A 27,963-nucleotide genomic window follows, 5' to 3' on the forward strand; every position below is an offset into this window, starting at 1 on the left:
TGACCCATGAGTAGGTGTTCCCTTTAAAAGTCCCGCTAGAGGATCAATTTCCATGTAGCCAGTATGACTTAGAAAAAGTATATAATATAGCGCTAATAGTGGATACCTGCGCTCAATAAATGTATAAACAACAATATAAATGCAAGAATAAATATATATATATATATATATATATATATATATATATATATATATATATATATACACAACAAAAATTATATATGTATAATACAGTCCCCAAGTGCAACCATGAATAATGAAAATCAATAAGTGCCAAAATATTCAGTTCCACACCACCGTGAGTGAATCCTTCACCACTAGCTCTACTCACTCACCAGATCTCACTCACCAGATCTGCGGATACAAAGCGTTCCATCCACTCAATCAGGGATGTGCAGTTATCATTCTGTCTAATTGGCATCTTGATATGCCACACCTTTGAGGTGGATGGATTATCTCCGCAAAGGAGAAGTGCTCATTAACACAGATTTAGCCCTGGTTCCCATTGATGCTACTTTAAAATTGCGCCCACTTCCCTTGAAGGAGCGCGATTTCAAAGTAGCAAGGTCAGCGCGATTTCAGGTGCTGCTTGATAGACATATGTGTGGCTTCATGCACAGATGTCTATTGAAGTCGCACCTGAAATCGGCAAAAGTTGTGCAGGAACTACTTTTGCAATTCGGTGCAGCGCGGCAAAATCGGTGTCTTACCAATTGGAACAGTGTCATTGCCTCCAATTTGATCTCTCAAATCACATGATTTGAGAGATCAAATGTGAACAACAAATCGCTCCAATGTGAACAATATTTGAGAGAAATAGGCCTTATGTGTACATAGAAAAAGTAGTAGATCTTTGAGTTCAGCTCATGATAAGTAGGGGCAAACACAAAAGTGTTGTGTTTTATAATTTTGCTCAGTGTATATATATATATATATATATATATATATATATATATATATTCTTGCATTTATATTGTTGTTTATACATGTATTGAGCGCAGCTATCCACTATTAGCATTACAGTATATTTCAACTTCCACTTTTATAGTGACGCAGTGTAGCTGCAGCTGATTTATACACTTATCACTGTTTATTGATTGCGTGATTGGTGACACTTATACTACTAACATTTATAATATGTTTTATAACACCTTTATACACCCCAATTACTGGCATACCATATAGTTGTGATTTTTTCACTTGGAGCTGTATCTACAACAGTGCATGGAAACATATTTTCTTTTCTCATGACACAGGAAGTCTTCAACCTTCAGGTTATACTGCTGCCTATAGGAGATTTTTTTTCAATCAAGGCTCTTCTTTGCACCACTGCTGGAAATATCACCTATGATTGACAACTGTCCGTTGAAAGTTAGATTTTTGTGTTTACCATAAAATCTTTTTTTTGGAGTCTGTTGAGGTTTACAGGTCCCACTCTGCGTCTATAATAATATAATGGAGGGGTTTTACCCTAGACTGGCCTGTAGGCAACAATATACCCTGAAGATTTTAAGTGGTTGTAATTTTTCTATTAAAAAAAAGAAGAAGTTATACTTACCTGCTCTGTGCAATGGTGCACACAGCAACCCTTTATCTTCTCTTCTGGGGTACCCGCTCCTCCTTTCCTGAGTTCACTCCCATAGCAAGCTGTGTGCTATAGGGGCGCACATGTGGGTGCACTCCCAAGCCGGGCTATGTATGTCCATAGACAAACAAAGTTTGGCTTGGCCATGCCTCCCCCCCTTCTTTCTCCCAGGATTTGATTGACAGCAGCAAGAGCCATGGCTCCCTCTGCTATCAGTGCAGCCTGTGAGAGCAGGGAGAGGAGAGACATGAACTTCATCTGGGCACAGGGCTGGATCGATGAAGGACTCAGGTAAGTGTTTTGGGAGGGGGGTGTGGGGAAAAGGCCGTGGCAAGTATTTTTAAATTGTGACAGCTAGCAGGGGGAGGAGATCCCCCAATTTCTGTCAAAACGGGATTGAGGGGGGGGTTTGCGAAGGCTGGTGCATCTGTGACATTTTACACCCTGAATATGGGTGTAACATGTTACAAAAGGTAACAGATCTTTTAGTGTAGGTGAATAAAATAAATACGGTAATCTGCTCTTTTTTGGTGAAATTTTTTATGCATGTGGTACATGTGGTTGATTTAATAAAGGCTGTTGGACTGTGCACTTTGCAAGTGCAGTTTCTTTAGAGCTTAGTAAATGAGGGGAAGCTCTACTGAGTTCCATCATCTAATCATGTGCAAGAAAAAAAATGTGCATTCTTTGCAAAACAAAGCTTCACCTCATTTACTAAGCTCTGGAGCAACTGCATTTGCAAAGTGCAGTCTAATTGCCTTTAGTAAATCAATCCCTCTATTTTTTCTTCAATTGTTACTGTTCATATGATTAACTGGTTCAGTGGCCTGCCATTTTTCACATCTTTTGTATGAAATCCTCTCAATTGTACATGTCCAATTCAGTTTTTAAACTACAGATGTGAAAATAAAAAAAATAAAAATGCATCTACAGTATTTGATGCATAACTTGTGCTTGAAGGATTAACAGATCTTTTAGGATAAGAGAAAGAAAGTGATGATCTGCTCTTTTTTTGGATAAGCTTTTATGTCTGTGGTATACTCTGTTTATTTATGTCAGCTTTTTCCATGTTAGTATTTGTCTCGTACGTAATTTGATTACAAAATACAAACAAGGGCAGTTCAATGGGAGATTTTATATAGAGGCATATGGATAAAAATAAAAGTTCTTTGCATCATTCAATACATATTATAAACCCTGTCACCTGTGCGGATTTGCTAGAGGAGTTGAGAATCTTCACTCAAAAATTGTATGAACATTCAGTTCAGTTATCCAATCATATGATAAGCATCCACACGTGATTGAGTATTCAAAGGGAACAGGATTTTGCTTTGCACCTGATTGGAGTAAATATTCACATGATATTTATTATGATGAAGATTCTCAACACCTTTAATAAATCAACATCATCTGGATTTGCCTTCAAAGGTTTAAGCAGCATTAACATACTCCTGGCTTCAGTACCATTTGCAATATTTTTTGAAAACTGTGTTTTATACAGTAACTTGAGATGTATGTATGGATTATGCATATGTATGGTTAAGCGTTGCGTAAACTGTTGGCGCTGTATAAATCCTTTATAAAAATAATAATAACCTTTGCAATCGCCAATAATGTAACTTATTAGATTATACGTATATATGCCACTGTGTGTCAACATTAAATAATGGCAACAACCAAAAACAAAATAAAAATGTCAATACAATCACTTCAGAAACAACGGTGATCCTCATGAAGGTTCCTGCACCATTTTGGTGCAAATGCGATGCAATTTCAGCCATACAAGCTGTATGGCTGAATTTGCATCACGCAGACATTGCATGTGATGTGCACAGCAATGCGGTGCGAATCACATGTGATATCTGGTATCGCATAAGTGTGAACCCAGCCTGAGCCTCCACCAAAAAAGAAACAAACTTTTATATAGATGGTAAGTTGAAAGCTCCTCTTTTCCACCACAAGTTGTGAATCCCTCCACCTCGGTTGTAAAACAAAAATGCACTCACTGACTCCTTTTGTCTTTCCTATTATTAAACACACTTTTTATGGACATCACTCCTCTGGTTTGCAGACCATTTCTCCCTCTCCCCACTGTTGCGTCACAATGCACACAGCTGGTTGACACTTCTGACACCTGCTTCTCTACACATATCCCCCTGTCATGAAATCAGGGAAATCACACATAATATAAAATCTTTATTGATTTATTTAAAAAAAATATAAAAAAATTGCACTCACATATTTTTATTGCCCATCCACACTGTTTATGACACTCCAAATTAGCAGATGTCTATATGTTGTTGTCCTCCCCGCTCCCTGCTGCTTGTCTGTGCACCAATGTCCATCAGTGTGTTACACTCCCACTGCTACCCTGGGCTTGCAGAAGCTTTGCCTGCTGTTTCAGTAATGTTACCAGACTATGCCACAACGCGTTTACTCCTAATGGACTTTGTCAAGGGTTTTCAGCAACTTGCATGCAAAAATGCCAGTAAATGGTGAACCTAAATGTGCAATTGTATTACTACATGTGGTCCAAATTGATAAAATAAGTGTTTTGCTTTGGAAAGAATGATGAGGCAATAGAGACTTATTGATGCCCACAACAAAGTGGCCGGTGTCTTGTCAAATACAGTCCCCTATCATATAGTGTCCTCCCTGTACTGCGCAGGCGCAGTACGGAGGACAAACGAGACGCCGAAAGTCTCAGAAGTTTAACAGCTGATCATCAGCTGTACACGGCGCCTGCACATTTATTCTTACCCTATGTCCAGGATCATTCCCTACTATCCAAGTGGACATAGAGTGAGAATAAATAGTTGCCGAGCGCAGCGAGGCCGTGCCCGAAGCGTGGCGAGCGAAGCGAGCCCGCGAGGGGCCCTCTTACACAGCCATCGCTAAGAACTGCCGAAGCGCCGTGTACAGCTGATGGTCAGCTGATCAACTTCGGACATTTTCGGTATCTCCTTTTGCTCCGTACTGCACAAGCGCTGCGCCTGCGCAGTACGGAGCGGACACTATCCGATAGGAGGACACTATATGGCAGAACACCGGTACTAAGGGCTTGTCACCACCAGTCTTCAAATGAATGAAAAGTAAAGATTACATTCAGATAAGAGTATGCAAGGTAAAAAATGTCACAGATTACATAGTAACCCAGGTTTAAAAAAAAAAAAAAGCCTTTGTCGCTTTTGCTAGACAACTTGGTCTGCATATAAATGTGGGGAAAATATATATGAAAGCATGTCAAATAAAAATACATAAATATACTAAATACAATCATTACTGTGTAATTACTATGTATTAATGGCATACAGTTTTAAGAATGCAATATTTTCTTTATAGGTGCCCTTAAAATTCAAAGCCTTTTTTGCTTTCTTATCAATCTTGTGCAATAAAATTCTGACCACTTCTAGTTCAACTCAGGTATAGCATTCTTACCAGTTGCTTGTAGTGTGTATTACATGACATGCATTAAGGCCTCTTTCTTACTTAATGCACATCAAAGGAGGATGTAAGTACTGGTCTCACCACCAAGTGAGGTTCTTTCTGATGTGAAGTGTTGTGAGGTGTTAATGTGAGTGGCTGTGTTGTGGATTGTAAAAAAACAATAGGTACACTCCTTGTGCAAGTCTTCCCGTAGGCATTGCAGCACATGTTGAGTAAATATTTAATGATGTATTCATTTATAGCACTGGCAAATAGACAAGACTGATTTCTCAGAAGCCTTTTTAAAATGGCTATATAAAATATACGATATACAGAATGTTTGTCTAAAAACTGTTTTATAGAATTTGCGTGCTTTTTTTTTTTTTGCTTTTTTATGTGTATAAATGAAAACCATTTAAACAGTACTCATTATCTGTCACACAACCTATTCCAATTTATTTTGGTGGTTCATACAGTACAGTAGCATGATATTTGAGTGTGAGCAGTGTGCAGTGGTCTATGCTATATTCAAATCCTAAGTAGTTTTATATGAACAGGCAATTTGTTTGTCATTTTTATCAAGGACCTTTGCCAAGCCACCAAGAGCAGTTCAGGTTGTATGTGAGTGTATCCTTGTGATGAGAGGCTATAAGGAGATCAGCTGGAAAAGTGCAAAGGCAATGATGTCTGAACCGAATTTTCTGAGAATACTTATGGATATAGACTTTGATGCCATCACACAGAATCAAGTCAGGACTGTTAGAGGTAATATTACTATAAATATACAGTATATACTATAAACTATTATATACAATTATACTATATGTATTATATATAATTTTCTATTAATGAGCTTAAACTATTTATCTCTCACCTCTGTTTTTTAGGTTTCTTGAGAAACCCTACTGCAAAATTAGAGGACATGGAAGCTGTCAGTAAGGCAGGCTCAGGAATGCTGAAGTTTGTAGAGGCAGTGATGAGTTACTGTGATGTGGCTAAAGAAATTAAGCCAAAGAGAGAAAAGGTAGTCTCCTATCTGCAGTGTGCATATGGTGAAGGTTTAATTGTAATAATTATAGTGTAGAGAATTGATGCCAGTAGATAGCGTTTTGAGTTCTTACACTAAATTGTTAAAAAGATGGGAGCTCCACACTAGTTCATGTAGTTCATAAAAGATTTTATTCTACAATAATAGCCAACACTATTCAGGGGGCTCAGCGCCATCTCCCTTAACCAGGGTTAAATACAGCACAATAAAGAAAATAAAAATTAATTGAACGTGCTATTGAAATTAAATTTTTACCACATGTCGGTAACAAACTATGCAATCCATACATACAAACAACAAAACAAATACGTTCAGAAATGAAGTTATGTGTAATAAAATGGAATGACACAGGGAAAAAGTATCGAACACGCTAACTGAAATTCATTTAATACTTTATATAAAATCCTTTTGTTGGTAATGACAGCTTCAAGACGCCTCCTTTATGGAGAAACTAGTCGCATGCATTGCTCAGGTGTGATTTTGAACCATTCTTCCACACAAACAGTTTTCAAATCCTGAAGGTTCCGTGTGCCTCTTCTATAAACTCTGATCTCCAGTTCTTTCCATAGATTTTCTATTGGATTCAAGTCAGGTGATTGGCTGGGCCATTCTAGCAGCTTTCTTTTCTTTCTTTGAAACCAATTGAGAGTTTCCTTGGCTTTGTGTTTGAGATCTTTGTCTTGCTGAAATATTTACCCTTGTTTCATCTTCATCATCATTCTGGTAGATGACAGCAGATTTTTATCAAGAACGTCTTGGTACATTTTTACATTCATCCTGCCTTCAACGACATGTAGTTTGCCAGTACCGTATGCTGGAAACAGCCCCACACCATGATGTTTCCACCTCCAAACTTCACTGTTGGTATTGGGGTGTTTTTGGGGTGATGTGCAGTGCCATTTTACCTCCAAACATGTGTGTATTATGGCATCCAAAGAGTTCAATTTTGGTCTCATATGACCAGAGTGTCTTCTCCTAGTATTTAACAGGCTTGTCTAAATGCTGTGCAGCAAACTTTATTTGAGCTTCAACATGCTTTTTCTTCAGCAATAGAGTCTTGCGGGGTTAGCGTGCATACAGACAATGGCGGTTGAGTGCATTACTTATTGTTATCTTTGAAACAATTGTACTTGCTAATTCCAGGTATTTCTGAAGCTCTCCACAAGTGGTCCTTGGCTCTTGGACAATTATTCTGATAATTCTTTTCACTCCTCTGTCAGAAATCATTCGAGGAGAACCTGATCGTGGCTGGTTTATGGTGAAATTATGTTCTTTACACTTACGGATTATGGCCCCAACCGTGCCCACTGGAACATTCAGAAGATTAGAAATCCTTCTGTAATCAATGCCATCAGTATGTTTTGCAACAATAATATTGTGAAGGTCTTGAGAGCGCTCTTTGCTTTTACCCATCATGTTTGTTTCTTGTGTGACACCTTGGTAATGAGACACCTTTTTATAGGCCATCAGTTGAGACTGAACCAGCTGATATTAATTTGCAATAACAAGGGGCAGGATTTTTTTCTAATTACTGATAGATTTCAGCTGGTGTCTTGGCTTTCCATGCCTTTTTGCACAACCCCCCCCCCCCCCTCCTTCATGTGTTTAATACTTTTTCCCTGTGTCATTCTATTTTATTACACATAATTTAATTTCTGAATTTATTCGTTTTGGTTTCTTTGGATGTATGGATTACATGGGTTGTTACCAAGATGTGGCGAAAATTTTATGTCAATAGCACCTTTGGAATTTTATATTACCTATAAAAAAGGTGATCTGTTCTATACTTATTTTACCCGCTGTATATTCAGAACTAGTTTGGAGGCAGTCACACATCTTGCAGAGGAGGTAGATCCAAAACAGCAGTGTTTTTATTGTCAACATTTCGATGAAGCTCAGTCCATCTTTCTCAAGACAACTTGAGAAAGATTAACTGAGCTTCATCGAAAGGTTGACAATAAAAAACACTGCTGTTTTTGATCTTCCTTCTCTGCAAGACCCGTGAGTGCCTCTAAACCGTTTTTTGGAGTTATATGGATTTCTTTGTAGATGAGCACCTAGGCATTTACTTCAAGCATAGAGTGCCGTGGCTACCCTTGGAATTATATACGTATGTATATATATGTATGTATGTGTGTGTGTATATATCTATATCTACATATATATCTATTTCTTTATATATATATATATATATATATATATATATACACATATAGTATATCACAAAAGTGAGTACACCCCTCACATTTTTGTAAATATTTTATTCTATCTTTTCATGTGACAACACTGAGGAAATGACACTTTGCTACAATGTAAACTAGTAAGTTTACAGCTTGTATAATAGTGTAAATTTGCTGTCCCCTCAAAATAACTCAACACACCATTATTGTCTAAACCGCTGGCAACAAAAGTGAGTACACCCCTAATTGAAAATGTCCAAATTTAACCCAAAGTGTCAATATTTTGTGTGTCCACCATTATTTTCTAGCACTGCCTTAACCCTCTTGGGCATGGAGTTCACCAGAGCTTTGTCGCTGGAGTTCTCTTCCACTCCTCAATGACGACATCACAGAGTTGGTGGATGTTAGAGACCTTGCGCTCCTCCACCTTCCGTTTGAGGATGCCCCGCAGATGCTCAATAGGGTTTAGGTCTGGAGACATGCTTGGCCAGTCCATCACCTTTACCCTGAGCTTCTTTAACAAGGCAGTGGTCGTCTTGGAGGTGTGTTTGGGGTCGTTATCATGTTGGAATACTGCCCTGCGGCCCAGTCTTAGAAGGGAAGGGATCATGCTCTGCTTCAGTATGTCACAGTACATATTGGCATTCATGATTCCCTTAATGAACTGTAGCTCCCTAGTCCCGGCAGCATTCATGCAGCCCCAGACCATGACACTCCCACCACCATGCTTGATTATAGGCAAGACACACTTGTCTTTGTACCCCTCACGTGGTTGCCACCACACACGCGTGACACCAACTGAACCAAATAAGTTTATCTTGGTCTCATCAGACCACAGGACATGGTTCCAGTAATCCATGTCCTTAGTCTGCTTGTCTTCAACAGAGAGAGTGAAGTTTCACTTTAAACTGGAGACCTACATATAGATATAGATATAGATATATAGATAGATATATATATATATATATATATATATATATATATATATATATATATATAGATATATAAATATATATGTGTGTGTGTGTATATGTATATCATATACAAATCGATTACCTATAGTGTCATACCGATTACTTACTTTGTAATCTAGGTGGCAAAACTAGAAAGGAACTATTACATGAGTAAGCGTGAACTGGAGAAGATTCAGGCTGAACTCGCTGCTATCCAGAGTGAACTGAAAAACCTGGGAGAGCGCTATGAGGCTGCCATAACAGAGAAGCAGAAACTCCAAGAGGAAGCAGAAATAATGGAACGCAGGCTGATCGCAGCTGATAAACTCATCTCTGGCTTGGGATCTGAGAATATAAGGCAAGTATATCATGGATCTGTGGTGTAAATTATCTAACAAGGATTAGGATAAGCAAACTAGAAAACTATGTTGCTGTACAAATGCATAAAAATGTACCGCTTCCAGCCCAGAGGCCATCTATATATGGCCTTGTCAGGAAGCTGTTATACCAGGATCATGGCTGCACCTGCAGCCATGAACCTGGTATTCTTTTTTAGAGCTGGCGATTGGCTTTATTGTAAAAGTAATCTGAGTGGCTTTTACAGCACTCAGAAGCCTTCCCCCCCTCCTGCCGCCCTTTCCAGGCTCTCCCATTCCACTGGGAAGCCATGGACTGTTGTAAGCAGTTGGGTTGGCTGCAAACAGAGGAGATGGAGGAAATACAAAAGCACACATACTGTAGGTATGACATGCATATGTAAATGGTGATTGCAACACACATGAGGTTTCGTCATAAACGCCAGTGCGAGAGCCATAATTCTAGCACCATAGCTCACGTTTAACTCTAAACTGATAATCTGTAAAAGCTTTTAAAGCGTTGCCTATGAACAATTTTAGGCAGTGTAGTTTGTCGCCATTTCACAGGCGTGCACAGATTTTAAATCTTGACATGTTTGCAAACTATTTGCTCGATGCAACATCATCTTTTATATTTTACCCCCCCCCAAAAAATGGGTATTATATTGTATTGCTCTGCACTAACAATTAATCTAAAGTTAGTTAAAAAATAAAAATAAAAATTGATCCTGTTCCCTTTAAGCATGTTATGCAGCACAGTGCTTGTGCTGTGTAATTTGGCCCCCTGTATCATATAAAATACCTGTCTGATCCTGCCTGGTTCTGTCCTCCCCCCCTGTAAACTGACTACGGTTTAACATGGCTGCCGAGCCCTGACACCGTGGTCAGTTTATGTGCCTCCATCATCCGCAGCTCTCCTCTGTCCTTCTCCCCCCCCCCTCCCTGCCTGTCTGCGCATGACAGTGCCTGCGCCCCCCCATCCTGCTGCTAATAAAACTATATTATGATGATACAATCCCCTCTTTTAAATAGGGACATGTGCCCCACTGCATGTGTTTTATTATTTCTACCTGATTTCAGAGTGCCTCCTGGCCGCTCTCCTCCCCTCCTCCCGGCTGACGTCAGCAGGAGTTCTTGGCCCCGCCCACTGAAGCTGTTGGCCCAGGAGAGGAGAGCGGCGAGCAGTCACGTGAGCACCAGGAGGCACTCTGAAAGAAGGTAGAAATCTGCATAGTTCTAACACATGCAGTGGGGCACATGTCCTTATTTAACCGAGGGGATTTTATAATCATAATATAGTGGCTTTACAACCACTTTAAATGTATTTTGAAAATTAAAATAAAAATTTGCGTTTGATAAACGGCTGTGCAAATATCATATGACATAAAAAATTGCAATAGGCACCATTTTATTAGTCAAAACAACCTCTAAATTTACTAAAAAAACTGTGCAAAAAAAACATATTAACCAAATACATTATAAAGTGTAGCACAACCAAATGAACAAACAAAATATCCCTTATGAGTTGACAATTATTATTACACTTCTAATATATACTGTACATATGGTCTTTAGACTAAGTGTAAGAAAACACTATTACATAAATCAACAAACATAGAATTGCAAACTCGAAATCCCTCTATACCAAACCACAATTAAATGCGCATATATAGTCCACACTATTTCATTGATATCCATACTGTACCCAAAAACAGTATATAAACACTACAATGATTAATAATAGTAATTTTTTTCCTACGCTGTGCAAATAAATACTTTTCCACATATGTGCTCGTGAATGCTTTTCATCCAATATGTGTCACATGTACTCCACCACCTTTCACTCTGTGCCCTGAACTGGAGATATTGACCTATGTATATACTGTATATATAGGTCACAATGCACCTTTTCCTTTAACAGGCTTCAAACACCTCCCTAGGATATCTCTGATTTTACCACCAGACCACTCTCTTTATAAATCTTCCAGTATGCTATAGCAGAAGAAGTTACAACTTTTTCCAGGTGGTGAGCTCTTTCTTCAACTCAAAAATAAAAACCACCATCATGCTTTTCATTCATTTGTATGATAACATCATAGTCTCCAACTAACGTGTTTCTTCACACGGTCATGTGACTTCCTTAAGGGAACGGTAACGGTGGGATGAAACATGCCATATTTAGCCACCATTTTATTCTCCATGGGCTCTGCTTTCAGAAAATATACAGTGTTTTGGGGTTCTAAATAATTTTCGAGCAAAAATGTAGATTTTAACATGTATGTCAAACAATTAAAATTGCCCTAGTAGGCAATTGGTTAATGCTCTGTGCAAAGGTTATTATTTTTGTGTCACTAGTAAAAGTATTTTTTTGGATAATAATCCACAGTTTATACACCGATACAAACAGAGGTGATTATAATTTTTATTACAACATGATTTAATTGGATTTAGCATGTCAGTGTTTCTGGCCCTGAAAGTAAGTATTATTCAGTAAGAAATATGGGGAGGTTGTTGGCATTGCTCCATGACATATCTCCTGATTCCCACAGCAGTTCAATAAAGTTGTCCTGTAGGAGTAGTATAATAAAGAGCTGCACTATAATTAACATCTCCACCCCTCTCACTACAAATTATAATGATAGCAGAAGCACACTGTCAGCATTATGAACATTTACCTGAACAGCTAGCCAAAGTAATTGTGACCCTGGTTGCAGTCTGCGCCTTGGGTTATTACCAAGGTGATTAGGGCATCTCTATTGTGGGATACTTAAACAAATTCTTGTTGAAGGAACTGTTCATTTGGGCTCTGTTGGAAAAGGTGACATTGATCATCCAGACGTTACAGCGATTCTGATGGGTCATGTACCTTTAGAAATTGCCATTGGAACCAACTCATTGTTTGGAGTATCTGGGTCTAGTCCTGGACACAGCTCAGACCTGGGTGTTCCTTCTACAAAAGGAAATTTAGACACTCCATTCTTAGATTCAAACTCTGCATACCAGGAGCTATCCTACTCTCCATCCTATTCATTTTAATTTCAGACCTCTAAAAAGCAAGACACTTTTGTTATGGGACAGTCAATCTCTCAAGTGATTTGTCTATCACCAAGGACCAGGTTGTCTGACTCTGGAGTCTGGGTAATTCTTCCTTCTTTTTGGGCAGGGGAGAAGTCCTGAACATTCTTTTGGTCACTTGAGGAGTCTTTTCTACCAATTAAATCCTGAAACTTCAGGCCATTTAGCTGGATAATCTAATCCAGATTTAGTTGGGCATTGCCAAGGTGGTGGCATACATCAATCATCTGGTTAGATCAGAATTCCCACTGTAACAAGAGAGGTAGATCTGATCCTACCCTGGGCAGAACTTCAAGGTTCAGCTTTGTCAATCATGTACAACCCTAATTCCAAAAAAGTTGGGATGCTGTGTAAAGTCTACATAAAAACAGATTGCAATGATTTGCAAATCTCATAAACCCATATTTTATTCACAATAGAAAATGTAAAACAAATGCGAAAACTGATAAAATGTACCATTTTAAGAAACAAAAAGGTAATTTTGAAATTGATGGCAGCAACACTTCTCAATAAAGTCGGGACAGGGCTACAAAAATTTGGCAAAGTAAGTGATACTAGTAACGAAGAGCTGGAAGAATATTTTGCAACTAATTAGGTTAATTGGCAACAGGTCAGTAACATGACTGGGAATAAAAAGAGCATCTTAGAGAGTCAGAATGTCTCAGAAGTAAAGATGGGCAGGTGTCTACCAATCTGTGAAAAACTGCATCTAAAAAATGTTGAATAATTTCAGAATTGAATTTTCTTCAATGTAAAATTGATATTATCAAAATATTCAGAGAATCTGGAGAAATCTCTGTGCACAGGGGAAAAGGCTCATATGTAATATTTGGGCCCTCAGACGGCACTGCATTAGAAACTGGCATGATTCTGTGATGGTCATCACTGCATGGGCCTAAGAATACTTCCAATAATTACTGTCTGTTAACACAGTTTGCTGTGCCATCCAAAAATGGAAGGTAAAGCTCTATCTAGCAAAGAAAAAGCCATGTCTGAATATGATCCATAAACACTGCCTCTTCTCTGGGCCAAAGCTCATTTAAAATGGTTTGTTGCAAAGCGGATAACTGTTCTGTGGTCAGACGAATCTAAATTTGACATTCTTTTTGTCAACCATGGGAGCTGCATCCTCTGGACTAAAGAGGAGAGGGACCTTCTGGCCTGTTATCAGCGTTCAGTTCAAAATTCTACATCTCTGATGATATTGGGGTGCATTAGTGCTTATAGAATGGGCAGCTAGCTTATGGAAAGGCACCATCAATGTTGAATGATATATCCAGGTTTTAGAGCAGCATATGCTCACTTCCAGGCTCTTTTGCTTACTGTATCTATGACAACAGCATGGCTTTGTAGTAGAAAAGTCTGAGTGTTTATTTGGCCTGCCTGCAGTCCAGACCTTTCACCAATTGAAAATATTTGGCGCTTCTTGAAATGAAAAATACAACAAAGGAGACTCAGGACTGTTGAGCAGTTAAAACCTTATATTAGGCTAGAATGGGGCAACATTCCTTTCCCAAAACTCCAGCAACCGGTCTTCCCAGTTCCCAGATTTTTGCAGAATGTTGTTAAAAGAAGAGGGAATGCTACATTATGGTAAACATGTCCCTGACCCAACTTTTTTGAGACGTGTTGATGCCATGAATTTTAATATTACCTTATTTTTTTTCCAAAAATGGTACATTTTCCTAGTTTAAACATTTTATGTTTTCTGTTTTCTATTGTAAATAAAATATGGGTTTATGAGATTTGCAAATCATTGCATTCTGTTTATATGTTGATTTTACACAGCATCTCAACTTTTTTGGAGTTGAGGTTGTACATTCCAGGTGATAAGCACCTGCAGCATCTTGACCTAGAGGAGTGACCCCTACACCCAGGGGTGTTCCAAGACATTTGTTGCTGGTGGGGCACTATAGATGCAGTCCCCCTCGCCTCTAGGATTAACAACAAACTTGACAGCTTTATCTCTAGGTACAGGGATCCTATGGAAAAACAGTGGATACTCTAGTGGTTCTGTGGGTTCAGTACACCTTAATCTATGCCTTTAATCCCTTGAAACATCCCTGTCTGCTTTGTAGGATCAATATGGAGGACATTCTGGTGGCCCTCATTGCCTAGGTAGATGTGGTACATTAACCTGGTGAGACTTCTGACAGACACTCCATGGGTTCTACTGGATCATCAGGATCTTCTGTCTCAAGGACCAGTTTGCCATCCTGCTTCACAGTTGCTGGCTTTAACAGCCTGGCTTTTGAAGCCCAGGTTCTGAGGGACAGGAGCATCACTGAGTCTGTAAATCATAAAATGCTGAAATCTACGAAGTCTTCTTCTCACAAGGTCTGTAATCAAATATAAAAGCCATACTTCACTTGTGAATCTTGGGGCTTCTACCCCAGCAGTTTCTGTGTGGGGGGAAAATCCTCTTCCTACAGCTGTCTGAACCAGCGTTATGCTCTTAGCACTATCAGTGTCAGGTTTCTGCCCTTTCTATTCTGTTTCAGAGACTACTGGCTTCTCACTCTTTGATTAAGACTTTTGCAGAGGGGGTCCTTTCTCTTGTAACTCTGTGGGATCAGAATTGGGTTCTCTCTGCACTTTAGAAACCACCCGTTTAAACCCAATACAGATGTTCTCTTATCGACTCTCATCCACAAGGTGGTTTTACTTGTGGCTATCACCACTACAAAGTGAGTATGTGAACTGGTGTCCTTATCCTGCAAGGAACCTTTTTAGGCTTTGCATAAGGACAAGGTGGTGTTGAGACCCAGGACTACATCCTTGCCTATGTAAGTTTCTGCCTTTCACTCAATCAGGACATTGTTCTTCCATTATTCTGTCCAACTGCAGTTCACCAAAAGGACATTTCCCTCCACTGTCTGGATGTGGTTTGGGCTGTGAGAGTCTATCAGCCACTAATTCTTTCAGGAAGACCGATTCACTTTTGTAATCCTGGATGGACTCCATTAAACTACAATAGCTTCTCATTCCACCATCATTAGGTGACTCAATCAGAGCATCAAACAAGCTTAAGATCTCAAGGATTAACCCCTTTCCTTTCAAGGCAATCTTTACTAGATCTGAGTCCTTCTTTTCTGCATCAATCAACTGTTTGCATGGCTGCCATCTGGTATTTTATTCTATAAGTTCTACAAGTTGGACATTTCAGCCTCATCTGATGCCAGCTTTGGGTGTAAAGTCCTTCTGGCGGCTCTTTGAACTATGAGTAGTTCCGTTGTTTTCCCTCTTTCTTTTTTTTTATCTTGTACATATTAGAGATTGTTCTCTGTGTTGCCCAGCCATCAGATGGACTGCTTTTGGATGTCTTGAAGATTAAAATCTTCCTATCTGATTTAATGGATGAGAAAGAAAATATTTTTTTTTTACTCACCCTAAATCCTTTTCCTGGAGTCCATTGAGCACAAGGTCCCACCCCTCTGTGCTCTTTGTACTTCTTTTGTTACAAACTGAGGCATGCTGGTAGTAGGAGGTGTTATCCTGGGCTGGCCTACAGTTTTTCTTTGCCAGTGTCCAATTACCTTGTAGGCAGCAGTATAACTCAAATTTCCTGTGTCCCTCAATGAACTCAAAGAAAAGTATTTCATGGTGAGAACAAAAATCCTGTTTTTGTTTGCATCAAAACTGCTTTACTGCATATACGGGTCAATGGGAATGCAAAAACTGGTGCAGCTTAGGAGGTCAAATGCCAGTTAGAAGTTCCTGTGAAAGAACTTCGATGGAAAAAAGGTGCATCTCAAACTGTCAGATGCAGGATAAATGCTTCTGAAATCACTCTGCATCCATTATTCAACACAAGCCCTTAAGATTACTGCAGCATACATACAACCAAAACTAATGTAAACATTCTGTTACTACAACCAGCATTTGTAGCTCACAAGTATAACTTGGTCAAGGAATGTGGTACAATTATCATAGAAAGTCAATAAAAACCATGCTCCTTTTCTGGATAAAACTTCACCCCAAAGGGTCTTTAGCAACAAAGTAATGAGCATTGTAAAAAGAGGTGATTTATGTAACTGAGCAGTAATACAGAATTTGAAGTTTGATATGTTTTCTTTAGGTGGACCAAGGATCTGGAAGACCTGAAGGAGAGACGAGTGAAGTTACTTGGAGACTGTCTGCTATGCTCTGCATTTCTTAGCTATGAAGGAGCTTTCAACTGGGAGTTCCGTAAAGAAATGGTTTACACAGAATGGCAACAGGACATACTGGACCATGATATCCCACTGAGCCAGCCTTTCAGGATAGAGAGCCTACTTACTGATGATGTTGAAATTAGCAGGTGACTGATAATGTTTTCACTGTTTTGATGTAATTCTTATAACTTTGCTATAAACTGAAACTACACTTGAATGCTTTTAACGTGATATTTAAATCGCTCATGTAACTGCCATGAAAGTCAATCTAAATGAATAGCTACATTTGATTAAAAATGTACAAAAATTCAGCTTGCTGCCCCTTTCCTTTAAAAAAAAACAAAACTCATAGGCTTCAAGTGTATATGTTTTTTTAGTTTGTGGGTAAGGAAATCCAAAATTAGAACCATTGTTGTATCTTACAGGGACTCCATTATGGAGATTTTCCCTCACTTCCTATCCTGGTGACAATGGTTTCACCATAAAAGAAGTGAAGGTTGGCCTACTATAGAGAAACAAACATGAGCAGGGGAACACTGATGACAGCATTGTCACCATGACAGTAAGCCCGCAGTTAGCAGTACAAAATTCAACATGGTCCAAATAACTCAACACTTGACTGGAACAACGCTTTAAGCCTGTGAGTTTTTATTTTTGGTGAGATGCTATGAGATCCAATATGGTTTCATCTTTATATTACATCGGTTAGGCTAAACAAAGACCATTGCTGATTGGTTGATGTTTTAGTGAGGGCTTTCAGCCATCAGGTCAAATTCATACCGGCTTCATCAAGGGCATATGGTTTAAACCTCTTTCCAATTACCACCCAACCACATTGTATAAAAGGGTGCATGGAGCTGAAAATTGTATGCAGCATTTTAACTTCAGTAACCTCATCGCCTCAGTACCTTCTCAACAATACTTGTGGATGGAGCCTGCACAATCCAAGCACTATATGTTCTTCTGACATCTGCCCCTGATTTTGAATGACAGTGTATCTATAGTTTTACCATTGCAATATAGTTTAAAAAAAATTAAGTATACTATGAACATTTGTAAAGTATACATTCAAATATCAATCACAGTGCCTCCCTCCTCCCTTTCTTCCAATCATTTTTAACACAAGAATCTCAGAATCCGGACTTTGCCAAAGGCCAGGCAGTGCTTTTCAGGAAGCAGATCCACTCTGTTCTTCTGCATAATCCAGATTCATGTTCCAAAGCATGCCTGCACATATGTATTAAGTAATGGAACTAAGTGGTGCACACGCATACTTTGAACTAGGGCTACTATTGCTTCCAGTGGACACTCATTGTGCAGGCATGCTTTACTGATTATAGAGCTGGGGTGCAAGGGAGAACAGTCCCATTGCAGCATGCAAAATAACTGCTTGGCACTGTCTATTGGCATTGTATAGCAAGATTCCTATGTTAAGTGATTGGAAGATCCTGGGAGGGTTGGGAGCACTATGTTTGAACGTACACTTAGGTCAATGTATTTTAGGCGTTATGCTAGGATGTTAAGGGAGCAGCAGCTGGAATGTATGAGAACAGCATCTGTATTATATATCTTTCCTACAGATGGGGATCAGAAGGATTACCTCCTGATGAGCTCTCCATACAGAATGGAATACTGACCACTAGAGCAAGTCGTTTCCCATTGTGCATAGATCCTCAACAGCAAGCACTGAACTGGATTAAAAGGAAAGAGGAAAGGAATAACCTTAAGGTAGGTTTACTGCTAATCTCTTTATTAATAAATGTCCAAATATAAAAGCAAAGTCTGAGAGCTCATTTGTGTGATAAGTGTGCAAATGATAGCATGTGTTTATTCAACTTAAAGGTTTACCATCACAAATAAATAAACCTTTTACAAAAAAAAAAAAAATGCTAAGTGATAAGTGTGCAAATGATAGCATGTGTTTATTCAACTTAAAGGTTTACCATAACAAATAAATAAACCTTTTACAAAAAAAAAAAAAAAATGCTGCTGTCTAATGTAGGCTCCATGCACACTAGCGTTTTTCATAAGCTCAAAAAAAGCTAGAAATAAACACTGAAAAAAAAATGCTAATAATTGCATTTTTGTGCCAGCTTCTAGTAGCATTTTAGTAACTTTTAGACGCATTTAGAAGCTTTTAGGAGCATTAGCATTTTATTAGTGTTTTATTAGCATTTTATTAGCGTTTTTGTTGTTACATGTTAACAATAATTTGTTAGGTGCATTTTAGTAGCATTTAGTAGCTTTCGGCGTTTTTTTTCTGCTGGAAAAATGCTCCAAAAAACGTTTCTTTTTTCTTTTTTTTTGCTCCTAGATGCTGAAGCTCAAAAAATGCTAATAGCCTAAATTAGTATGTAAGGACACATAAGATAACACTATTTAGTTTCTAGAAGCAGGAAACAAAATGCTAATAACAGCTTCTAGGAGCTTAACCTCTTGCCGACCAGCCTCCGTCATTATACTGCAGCAGGTTGGCACGGCTACACAAACCGCTGTAGGTGTACGTCAGCTGCTTTAAGAGCTATAGCGGGCACGTCTGTGCCGCAACACCGGTGCGTGGGGCTGGCAGCCGCGATGTCTGCCGGCGACACGTGATCGCTCCTCAGAAAGTCAGGACGGGGATCTGTCAATGTAAACAGACAGATCCCATTCTGTCAGGGAAGTAGAGAGAGATCTGTTGTTCCTAGTGATCAGGAACAGCGATCTCTCTCTACTCCTTGTCAGTCCACTCCCCCCCACAGTTAGAAACACCTCCCTAGGGAACACTTAACCCATTGCTCGCCCCCTAGTGTTAACCTCTTCCCTGTCAGTGACATTTATACAGTAATCAGGGGCTATTTATAGCACTGATCGCTGTATAAATGTCAATGGTCCCAAAAAATTGTCCGATCTGTCTGCCACAATGTCGCAGTCCCGCTAAAAATCACTGATCACCATTACTTAAAAAAAAAAATTAAAAATGCCATAAATATATATCCCCTATTTTGTAGACGCTATAACTTTTGTGCAAACCAATAAATAGACGCCCATTGTGATTTTTCTATTATTTTTTTTACCAAAAATATGAAGAAGAATACATATTGGCCTAAACTGGTGAAGAAATTAGTTTTCTTTCCTTTTTTGGGGGGATATTTATCATAGCAAAAAGTAAAAAATATTGTTTTTTTTTTCAAAATTGTCGCCTTTTTTTTGTTTATAGCGCAAAAAATAAAAAACAAAAAAAAACTATTTGTGGGAAAAAAAGGACGTCAATTTTGTTTTGGGTACAGCGTCGCACGACCGTGCAAAAAATGTGACGCAGTGCCGTATCGCAAAAAAATGGCCTGGTCATTAAGGGGGAAAAATCTTCCAGGGCTGAAGTGGTTAAAAAAACAGTAGTGTTCATGGAGCCTTAAAACTACATGTTCATCTGAATTAGAAGGTCATTTTTGGCTGCTTAGGTCCTTCTCACAAATGCATTTTGGTGCAGCTATATGAATAGGGAAACTGCATGCAAATAAATCCCCAGCCAAACCTGTTTTTTAGTTTTGAGATAAAATTGCAGTGTGTTTGTGTGATTGTGTGATTTCAGCCTTATGCGCTGTACACACGGTCGGATTTTCCGACGGAAAATGTGTGGTAGGACCTTGTTGTCAGAAATTCCGACCGTGTGTAGGCGCCATCACACATTTTCCATCGGAATTTTCGACACACACAGTTTGAGAGTTTGCTATAAAATTTTCTGACAACAAAATCCTTTGTCGGAAATTCCGATCGTGTGTACACAAATCTGACGCACAAAGTGCCACGCATGCTCAGAATAAATTAAGAGATGAAAGCTATTGGCTACTGCCCTGTTTATAGTCCCGACGTATGTGTTTTACGTCACTGCGTTCAGAACGATCGGATTTTCCAACAACTTTGTGTGACCGTGTGTATGCAAGACAAGTTTGAGCCAACATCCGTCGGAAAAAATCCTAGCATTTTGTTGTCGGAATGTCCGATCAATGTCCGACCGTGTGTACAGGGCATTAGAGTGTGCAGAATATCAAAAAATCAATTAGTCAATACCACCTTAGGTTTATGAATGTTATACTTTTTCTGAATAAACGCTATGATTTTGCCATGGGCTACCTACCACAAGTCCATTTGTAAAATCTTTCAAAATGGCTGCTACATTTGTCATAAGAAATTGATCATCCATTCTGCTTTGTGAAGAAGCTTTGCTTCTTTTAGAGTGGTTGCTTCTTTCCAGGCCTCAGCATTCTCCCAATCTTTGCTGAGGAATGATGGGGTGGAGCTTTACCCCTGTTCACAGTGCAAGGTTTGATGGCTTAGAGAAGTGATTTTAAAGTTAATCCATTTTGTATTAAAAAAAGTCACATTTTAAAGCTAAGTCTGCTGAGTTATTTACAATATTGCTTTTCTGCACAATTGCGGAGTTGTCCTTTAGCCCTGGCACTGAACAGCTGATAGTTTGTAGCTTATAGCTCAGAGACATTTGTTCCAAGGAGATATTTCTCTACCACAAACTTCTAGCAAGTTGGTTGATGATGAAACCCACCAATTTGTTCACCAATGGTGTTCAATAGTTTTTATCTTTATAAAGTTAACTTTGTTATGTCATTTGAACCAAGGATTATTAGTGCAGTACTCTCTTATAATACTTATGTGAAATGTTATTTCACTCTCTTTCATTAAACTCTTGACTCTTACCAGATTTGGCCTAACCTTTGATTATTAGTTTTTCAAGCTGCTCTTACTGCCATCACATAAATGTCACAATCGTTGTTCTATTACTGATCAAGCATAACCTTGACTAATGACCCATATTTATTAAAAAAGTTAAGCACCTGTCTGTGGATAAATGATAACACTACCAAAAAATATTACATCTTTTTATTTTAGATTTCTTCATTTAATGATCCTGATTTTTTGAAACAATTAGAAATGGCCATTAAATATGGCTTCCCATTCCTGTTTCAAGATGTGGATGAGTATATTGACCCTGTTATTGACAATGTTTTGGAGAAGAACATCAAAGGTGCTCAAGGTCGCCAGTTCATCATTTTAGGAGATAAAGAGGTGGATTATGATCCAAACTTCAAATTGTATCTAAACACAAAGTTGGCAAACCCCAAGTATTCCCCATCAGTGTTTGGTAAAGCCATGGTGATCAATTATACTGGTGAGTATAAATATAATTTTATGTAATAAAATCAAATACAGTATCTCACAAAAGTAAATACACCCCTCACATTTTTGTAAATATTTTATTATATCTTTTCATGTGACAACACTGAAGAAATGACACTTTGCTACAATGTAAAGTAATGAGTGTACAGCTTGTATAACAGTGTAAATTTGCTGTCCCCTCAAAATACCTCAATACACGGCTATTAATGTCTAAACCGTTGGCAACAAAAGTGAGTACACCCCTAAGTGAAAATGTCTAAATTGGGCCCAATTAGCCATTTTTCCTCCCCTGTGTCATGTGACTCGTTAGTGTTACAAGGTCTCAGGTGTGAATGGGGAGCAGGTGTGTTAAATTTGGTGTTATCGCTCTCACTCTCTTATACTGGTCACTGGAAGTTCAACATGGCACCTCATGGCAAAAAACTCTCTGAGGATCTGAAAAAAAGAATTGTTGCTCTACATAAAGATGATGGCCTAGGCTATAAGAACATTGCCAAGACCCTAAAACCGAGCTGCAGCATGGTGGCCAAGACCATACAGCAGTTTAACAGGACAGGTTCCACTCAGAACAGGCCTCACCATGGTTAACCAAAGAAGTTGAGTGCATGTGCTCAGCATCATATCCAGAGATTGTCTTTGGGAAATAGACATACGAGTGCTGCCAGCATTGCTGCAGAGGTTTAAAGGGTGGGGGAGTCAGCCTGTCAGTGCTCAGACCATAAGCCGCACACTGCATCAAATTGTCGTCCCAGAAGGAAGCCTCTTCTAAAGATGATGCACAAGAAAGCCCACAAACTCTTTGCTGAAGACAAGCAGACTAAGGACATGGATTACTGGAACCATGTCCTGTGGTCTGATGAGACCAAGATAAACTTATTTGGTTCAGATGGTGTCACGCGTGTGTGGCAGCAACCGTGTGAGGAGTACAAAGACAAGTGTGTCTTGCCTACAGTCAAGCATGGTGGTGGGAGTGTCATGGTCTGGGGCTGCATGAGTGCTCCTGGCACTGGGGAGCTACAGTTCATTGAGGGAACCATGAATGCCAACATGTACTGTGACATACTGAAGCAGAGCATGATCCCCTCCCTTCTAAGACTGGGCCGCAGGGCAGTATTCCAACATGATAATGACCCAAACACACCTCCAAGACGACCACTGCCTTGCTAAAGAAGCTGAGGGTAAAGGTGATGGACTGGCCAAGCATGTATCCAGACCTAAACCCTATTGAGCATCTGTGGGGCATCCTCAAACGGAAGGTGGAGAAGCGCAAGGTCTCTAACATCCACCAGCTCCATGATGTCGTCATGGAGGAGTGGAAGAGGACTCCATTGGCAACCTGAGAAGCTCTGGTGAACTCCATGCCCAAGATGGTTAAGGCAGTGCTGAAAAATAATGGTGGCCACACAAAATATTGACAATTTGGGCCCAGTTTGGACATTTTCACTTAGGGGTGTACTCACTTTTGTTGCCAGAGGTTTAGACATTAATAGCTGTGCGTTGAGTTATTTTGAGGGGACAGCAAATTTACACTGTTATACAAGCTGTACACTCACTACTTTACATTGTAGCAAAGTGTAATTTCTTCAGTGTTGTCACATGAAAAGATATAATGAAATATTTACAAAATTGTAAGTGGTGTTCTCACTTTTGTGAGATACTGTATGTATTAGATCCACCTGAGGGTTTGGATGCCAGGATGTGTCTCCATGTGGTGGCCTCTTAATTACCAGTTTGATACCAACTATACAGTGTAGCAACTTACACTAGCGCACTGCTCTAGTGTAAAAGCACTCGGGCTTTCACACTGGGGCTGCAGGGGAGGCGTTCTTTACAGGCGCTATTTTTTTTGCCCTTTAGCACCTGAAAAATGCCTCTGTGTGAAAAGGGGTCGTATAGCAATACATAACTTGAGATTCTCCTAGCAATTTTCTTAGCAGCAATTAAAATGAGCATCAGGAAGCTTACAATGCTTTGATTAACGGGCACATCAAAATATTTTGAAAATGTCAGTTGTGTTTTCTGTAACATCAGTGACACTCAACAAAGGTCTGCTGACAATTTAAATTAGGCAGTATGACTGTTTTTTAAAACCTGATGTTTTTTTGCTTAAAAGAAGAAATTAGTTAAATGTGTAGTGAAAACATAACATGAACGTAGAGTTTCAAGCAGAGAACTCTTTCACCACCTCTCTGTAGCCACTTCACCTTGTGACTTTTTCATTGTTCTAAGTTTAGCATGTGGAAGACATGAGTAACATGAGTTGCCTAGAAGGAAGCATGAAATTGGGAGCACTTATTAGGAAAGGGAAGACTATAACTGGGCAAAAGTCATTATGAGCATGAGAAGACATGCTGCATCAATATATAATGACATATGTAAATATATATATATATATATATATATATATATATATATATATATATATATATATATATATATATATATATATATATATATTATGTGTGTTGGGGTTATAGCATATCTAAGTTAATACAGAGTGTAACTACACTGTATTTTTAACATTCATGCTCCTAAAAGCAAAATGACCACATTGCATTAAAGGACCTAAGTGTACCTTAGAACACAGTTGTCACTAGCAAAAGAGGACAGATTTTAAATGATATGGCCAAGCACTTGTGGTCAGAATGACAAGCAACGTAGCTTCCATTTGAGTGTTTCAATTACAATGTCTGTGGGGCCTTTTGATAGCATGTGATAGAGATTTTTTGTATGGCAAATTAGGACATCATATGTGTTTGTGTGCCTTTGCAGACTACCATTTACTTAGCAGAGCTGTAAATTGAGCCCAAAATAAACATAAAAATTATATTTTGCTGAGGTGTTAATTACATGATATATAATTAAAGATGGTAGTCTAGGGGCGTGGCCAATGACCGGGATGTGAGGATGTGAGTTGCTTGAGCTCCGTCCGTGCTGCACTTATCCTCACCTGATCCTGCTGACCCCTCCGCTCTTCAGGGGCCCCTTCTGCCCCCACAGCCTCATGGGATCCTAGAGCCCACCAGGCGATGTTCAAATACGGCCCGCCGATGGAGGAAGCCCTGGGATCCATGCCTCCGATGCAGCCATGCGGGCAGAAGCAAGTTGGCGCCGGCCAGCATTCTACGCACAGACAACCTGCCATCCTTTTCCTGCTCTGCGGCGCAGCAACCCTCAGGGAAGGGTGAGTCACAGCGTCCCCCCACTTCTAGCCCGGGGGATCCCCTCCTATTCTCCCCTGCTGAGGACACAGATCCTGCCACCCCTAATGCAGGCAATGCTGACACAGGCCCTGTAAAGCCAACCCTGGCACAGATCATGGAGGCCATTCAGCACAGCCATGCTTCCCTCACCACACAAATGGACTCCATTAAAACTGACCTATCCTTCCTAAAACAGGATGTGCACAACCTCTGGCACAAAGTGTCTAATGCTGAACAACGCATTGGAGAGCTGGAAGATGAGACATGTACCTTGCAGGCTTCAGTTAGAGGGCTGTGTCAAGCTCAGGGTTACACTGCTGACAAGCTTACTGACTTGGAAGATCGCATGATCTGTGCTTTCTGGGGTTCCTGGAGGGTTCAGAGGGAAGGGCCCCTGAGATATTTATGGAAAGAGGGCTGACATCCACTTTTGGCGCCTCCACTTTTTCACCACTATTCGCCATCGAACAACTCATAGAGTTCCTTTACGCCCCTTGCCCTCTGTGGCTCCTCCGCATGCCATGCTTATTAAACTACTGCACTTCAGGGACAGAGAAGCGGTTCTCAGAGCTGCTTGAGTGAAAGGCTGTGTATCCTTTAATGGTAATGGAATCACCATCTTCCCGGACTTCTCAGTAGCTACACAAAAACAGAGGGCTACCTTCCTGGCTATCAAAAGAAGGCTGAGGGACCTCCAACTACCCTACAGCATGCTATATCCTGCATGGTTGTGGATAATTCATCAGGGCAAGGCCTACTTTTTTTACTGATCCTAAGGATGCAGCACACTGGGTGGATACCCTAGGGCCTCCGGATCTGCGAAACCAGCACCAGAGGTCTCCTCCTCGCTGAACGTGAAAGCCCTACAAATGGATCTCTCTACCTCATGTTTGACCCATTTGGCTTATGTTGCCATGGGGGGAGGGGGGGAGAGCGCCACAATGCCTTCCCGTCCTCCTTCTCACTCCTCCTCATGAGAAGTTGGGGACACCTACCAACATCTTACCATATATTGCCTTGAAGTCCTTTACCCTGGATGACTTAACCTCCACATCCTTGTTCCCCCCTTCTTGTTCATTTCCCATCTTGTTTGAAAATTTTCACCACCCTGGAACACTCTATCCAAGATTTGGTCGATCAACACGTCATACCCTGTGCGGACAGGGACGGATGCACATTGCTACGGACTTCCTTTCACTCCATCTGGTTTATTAGTATTGGGACCTTACCATGACCCCCCTGCTTTGCTGTTTTGGTTTCGGGAACAAAGCTCTCATGTGTTTGGGTTTGTGAGCCGGGAGGGTTAGGGTGGTTTTGGATGTTTTGGGACTGTTTTTTTGTTATATGGCCTTTTTTTTTTTGTTTTTCTCATACATATTCACCGGCCTATTCGGCCATCTTAGTATCCAGTCCGTATCTGCAGAGATCACATTACTCTCTGCGACATCCAAACTATGCATATTTCCTTGTATCTCGCGGGGTATATGGATCTATGCAGCATGGTTGATTCTACTATTCTGTGAGAGATGTGTACTGATGACTATGCTTAATACTTGCTTATATCTACATTACGCCGGATTTCTTGAAATGTTAGGGGGCTCAACTCCAAAGTGAAATGTTCTCTGATGTTTGAATATTTGTCCAGGCATAATCCGCATGTGATCCTCCTCCAGGAAACCCATCTCCAGGGCTCCAGGGTTTTGGCCCTTAAAAGAGCTAAAATAGCGTATGCCGTTCACTCCACATATTCAACATATGCTAAAGGTACATCTATCCTTATAGCCAAATCAGCTCATGTCAAATTAAACACATCAAACTAGATCCGGGTGGCTGCTTTGTAATCTTAGTGCTTGAACTCCTTGGTAAACTGTATACAATCACTAGCATGTATGTTCCACCACCCTTTACTAAACAATTCTTTGAGCAAGTAATGGGCACAATCCTGAAAATCACAGAGGGCCCCTTATTGATAGCAGGTGACTACAACACAGTCTTTGACAGCTCCATTGATAGGTTCCGATGCTCTACATCGCCCCCCCGCGCCCTTAGGCTCCTTTCTGACTCAATTTGACCTGGTGGAGGCCTGGAGGTAGAGACGTGCAGACATCAGAGAATACTTGTGCCACTCTGACTCTCATGGTACACTGTCACGCACTGTTTTATGTCTGGTCTCATCGGCTATGCTTAATATGGTGTCTGAGGTCAAGTACCTCCCTAGAGCGATGTCCGATTACTCTCCTTTGTTGACGGACCTTGCTATAGGACCTTGCTATGGGCCTTGTTATAGGAACACCTTTCTCTTATCGAATATGGAGGTTGAGCCCACTATGGCTGGCTGACCAGGCTGTTGTTGATCAGAGCCTGGCCGAAATGAAATCCTATTGGATAACCAACAAACAGAGCGCCTCCATCCCTCTGGTGTGGGATGCCTTTAAAGCCACCACGTACGGCTCTTTCGCTGCAGCTATTGGGCAGGCCCGTAAGGTATCTCAGTCCAGACTGGTGGATGCAGAAGGGGGACTTGGATCTGGTGCTCCTGGAACGCACCCAAAAAAAGTTGCTTTATTAGAATCAGTGGCTTTTTGAGTTCGGCGAGAAGAACAGTCACCTGTTAGTATATCTTTCCAGACCTGACTATCAGCCATGCAACATACCGAGAATTAGGAACTCAGAGGGAATCATAGTTGAACAAAACACAGAAATAATGGAGGCATTTGTCACGTTTTATTCCACGTTATACTCCTCTAGGGCGCACTACACTATTGTGGAACTAGATGACTATCTATCTAACATCTCACTTCCAAAGTT

The 27,963-nt window shown here is 40.0% G+C and overlaps 1 protein-coding gene across 1 annotated transcript in view; it reads left to right on the plus strand.

Moving 5' to 3' along the window:
• Positions 1 to 27,963, plus strand: part of DNAH10 (dynein axonemal heavy chain 10) — a 246,788-nt gene that overhangs the window by 159,415 nt on the left and 59,410 nt on the right. Inside the window, exons 58-63 of the mRNA XM_073627593.1 lie at positions 5,595 to 5,776; positions 5,899 to 6,035; positions 9,333 to 9,550; positions 16,702 to 16,923; positions 18,358 to 18,505; positions 21,665 to 21,944. Of these exons, the coding sequence (XP_073483694.1) occupies positions 5,595 to 5,776; positions 5,899 to 6,035; positions 9,333 to 9,550; positions 16,702 to 16,923; positions 18,358 to 18,505; positions 21,665 to 21,944 (1,187 nt within the window). The remainder of the gene's footprint in view (positions 1 to 5,594; positions 5,777 to 5,898; positions 6,036 to 9,332; positions 9,551 to 16,701; positions 16,924 to 18,357; positions 18,506 to 21,664; positions 21,945 to 27,963) is intronic.

The sequence above is a fragment of the Aquarana catesbeiana genome, linkage group LG01 (assembly GCF_042186555.1).
Source record: "Aquarana catesbeiana isolate 2022-GZ linkage group LG01, ASM4218655v1, whole genome shotgun sequence".
Taxonomy (NCBI): Eukaryota; Metazoa; Chordata; class Amphibia; order Anura; family Ranidae; genus Aquarana; species Aquarana catesbeiana.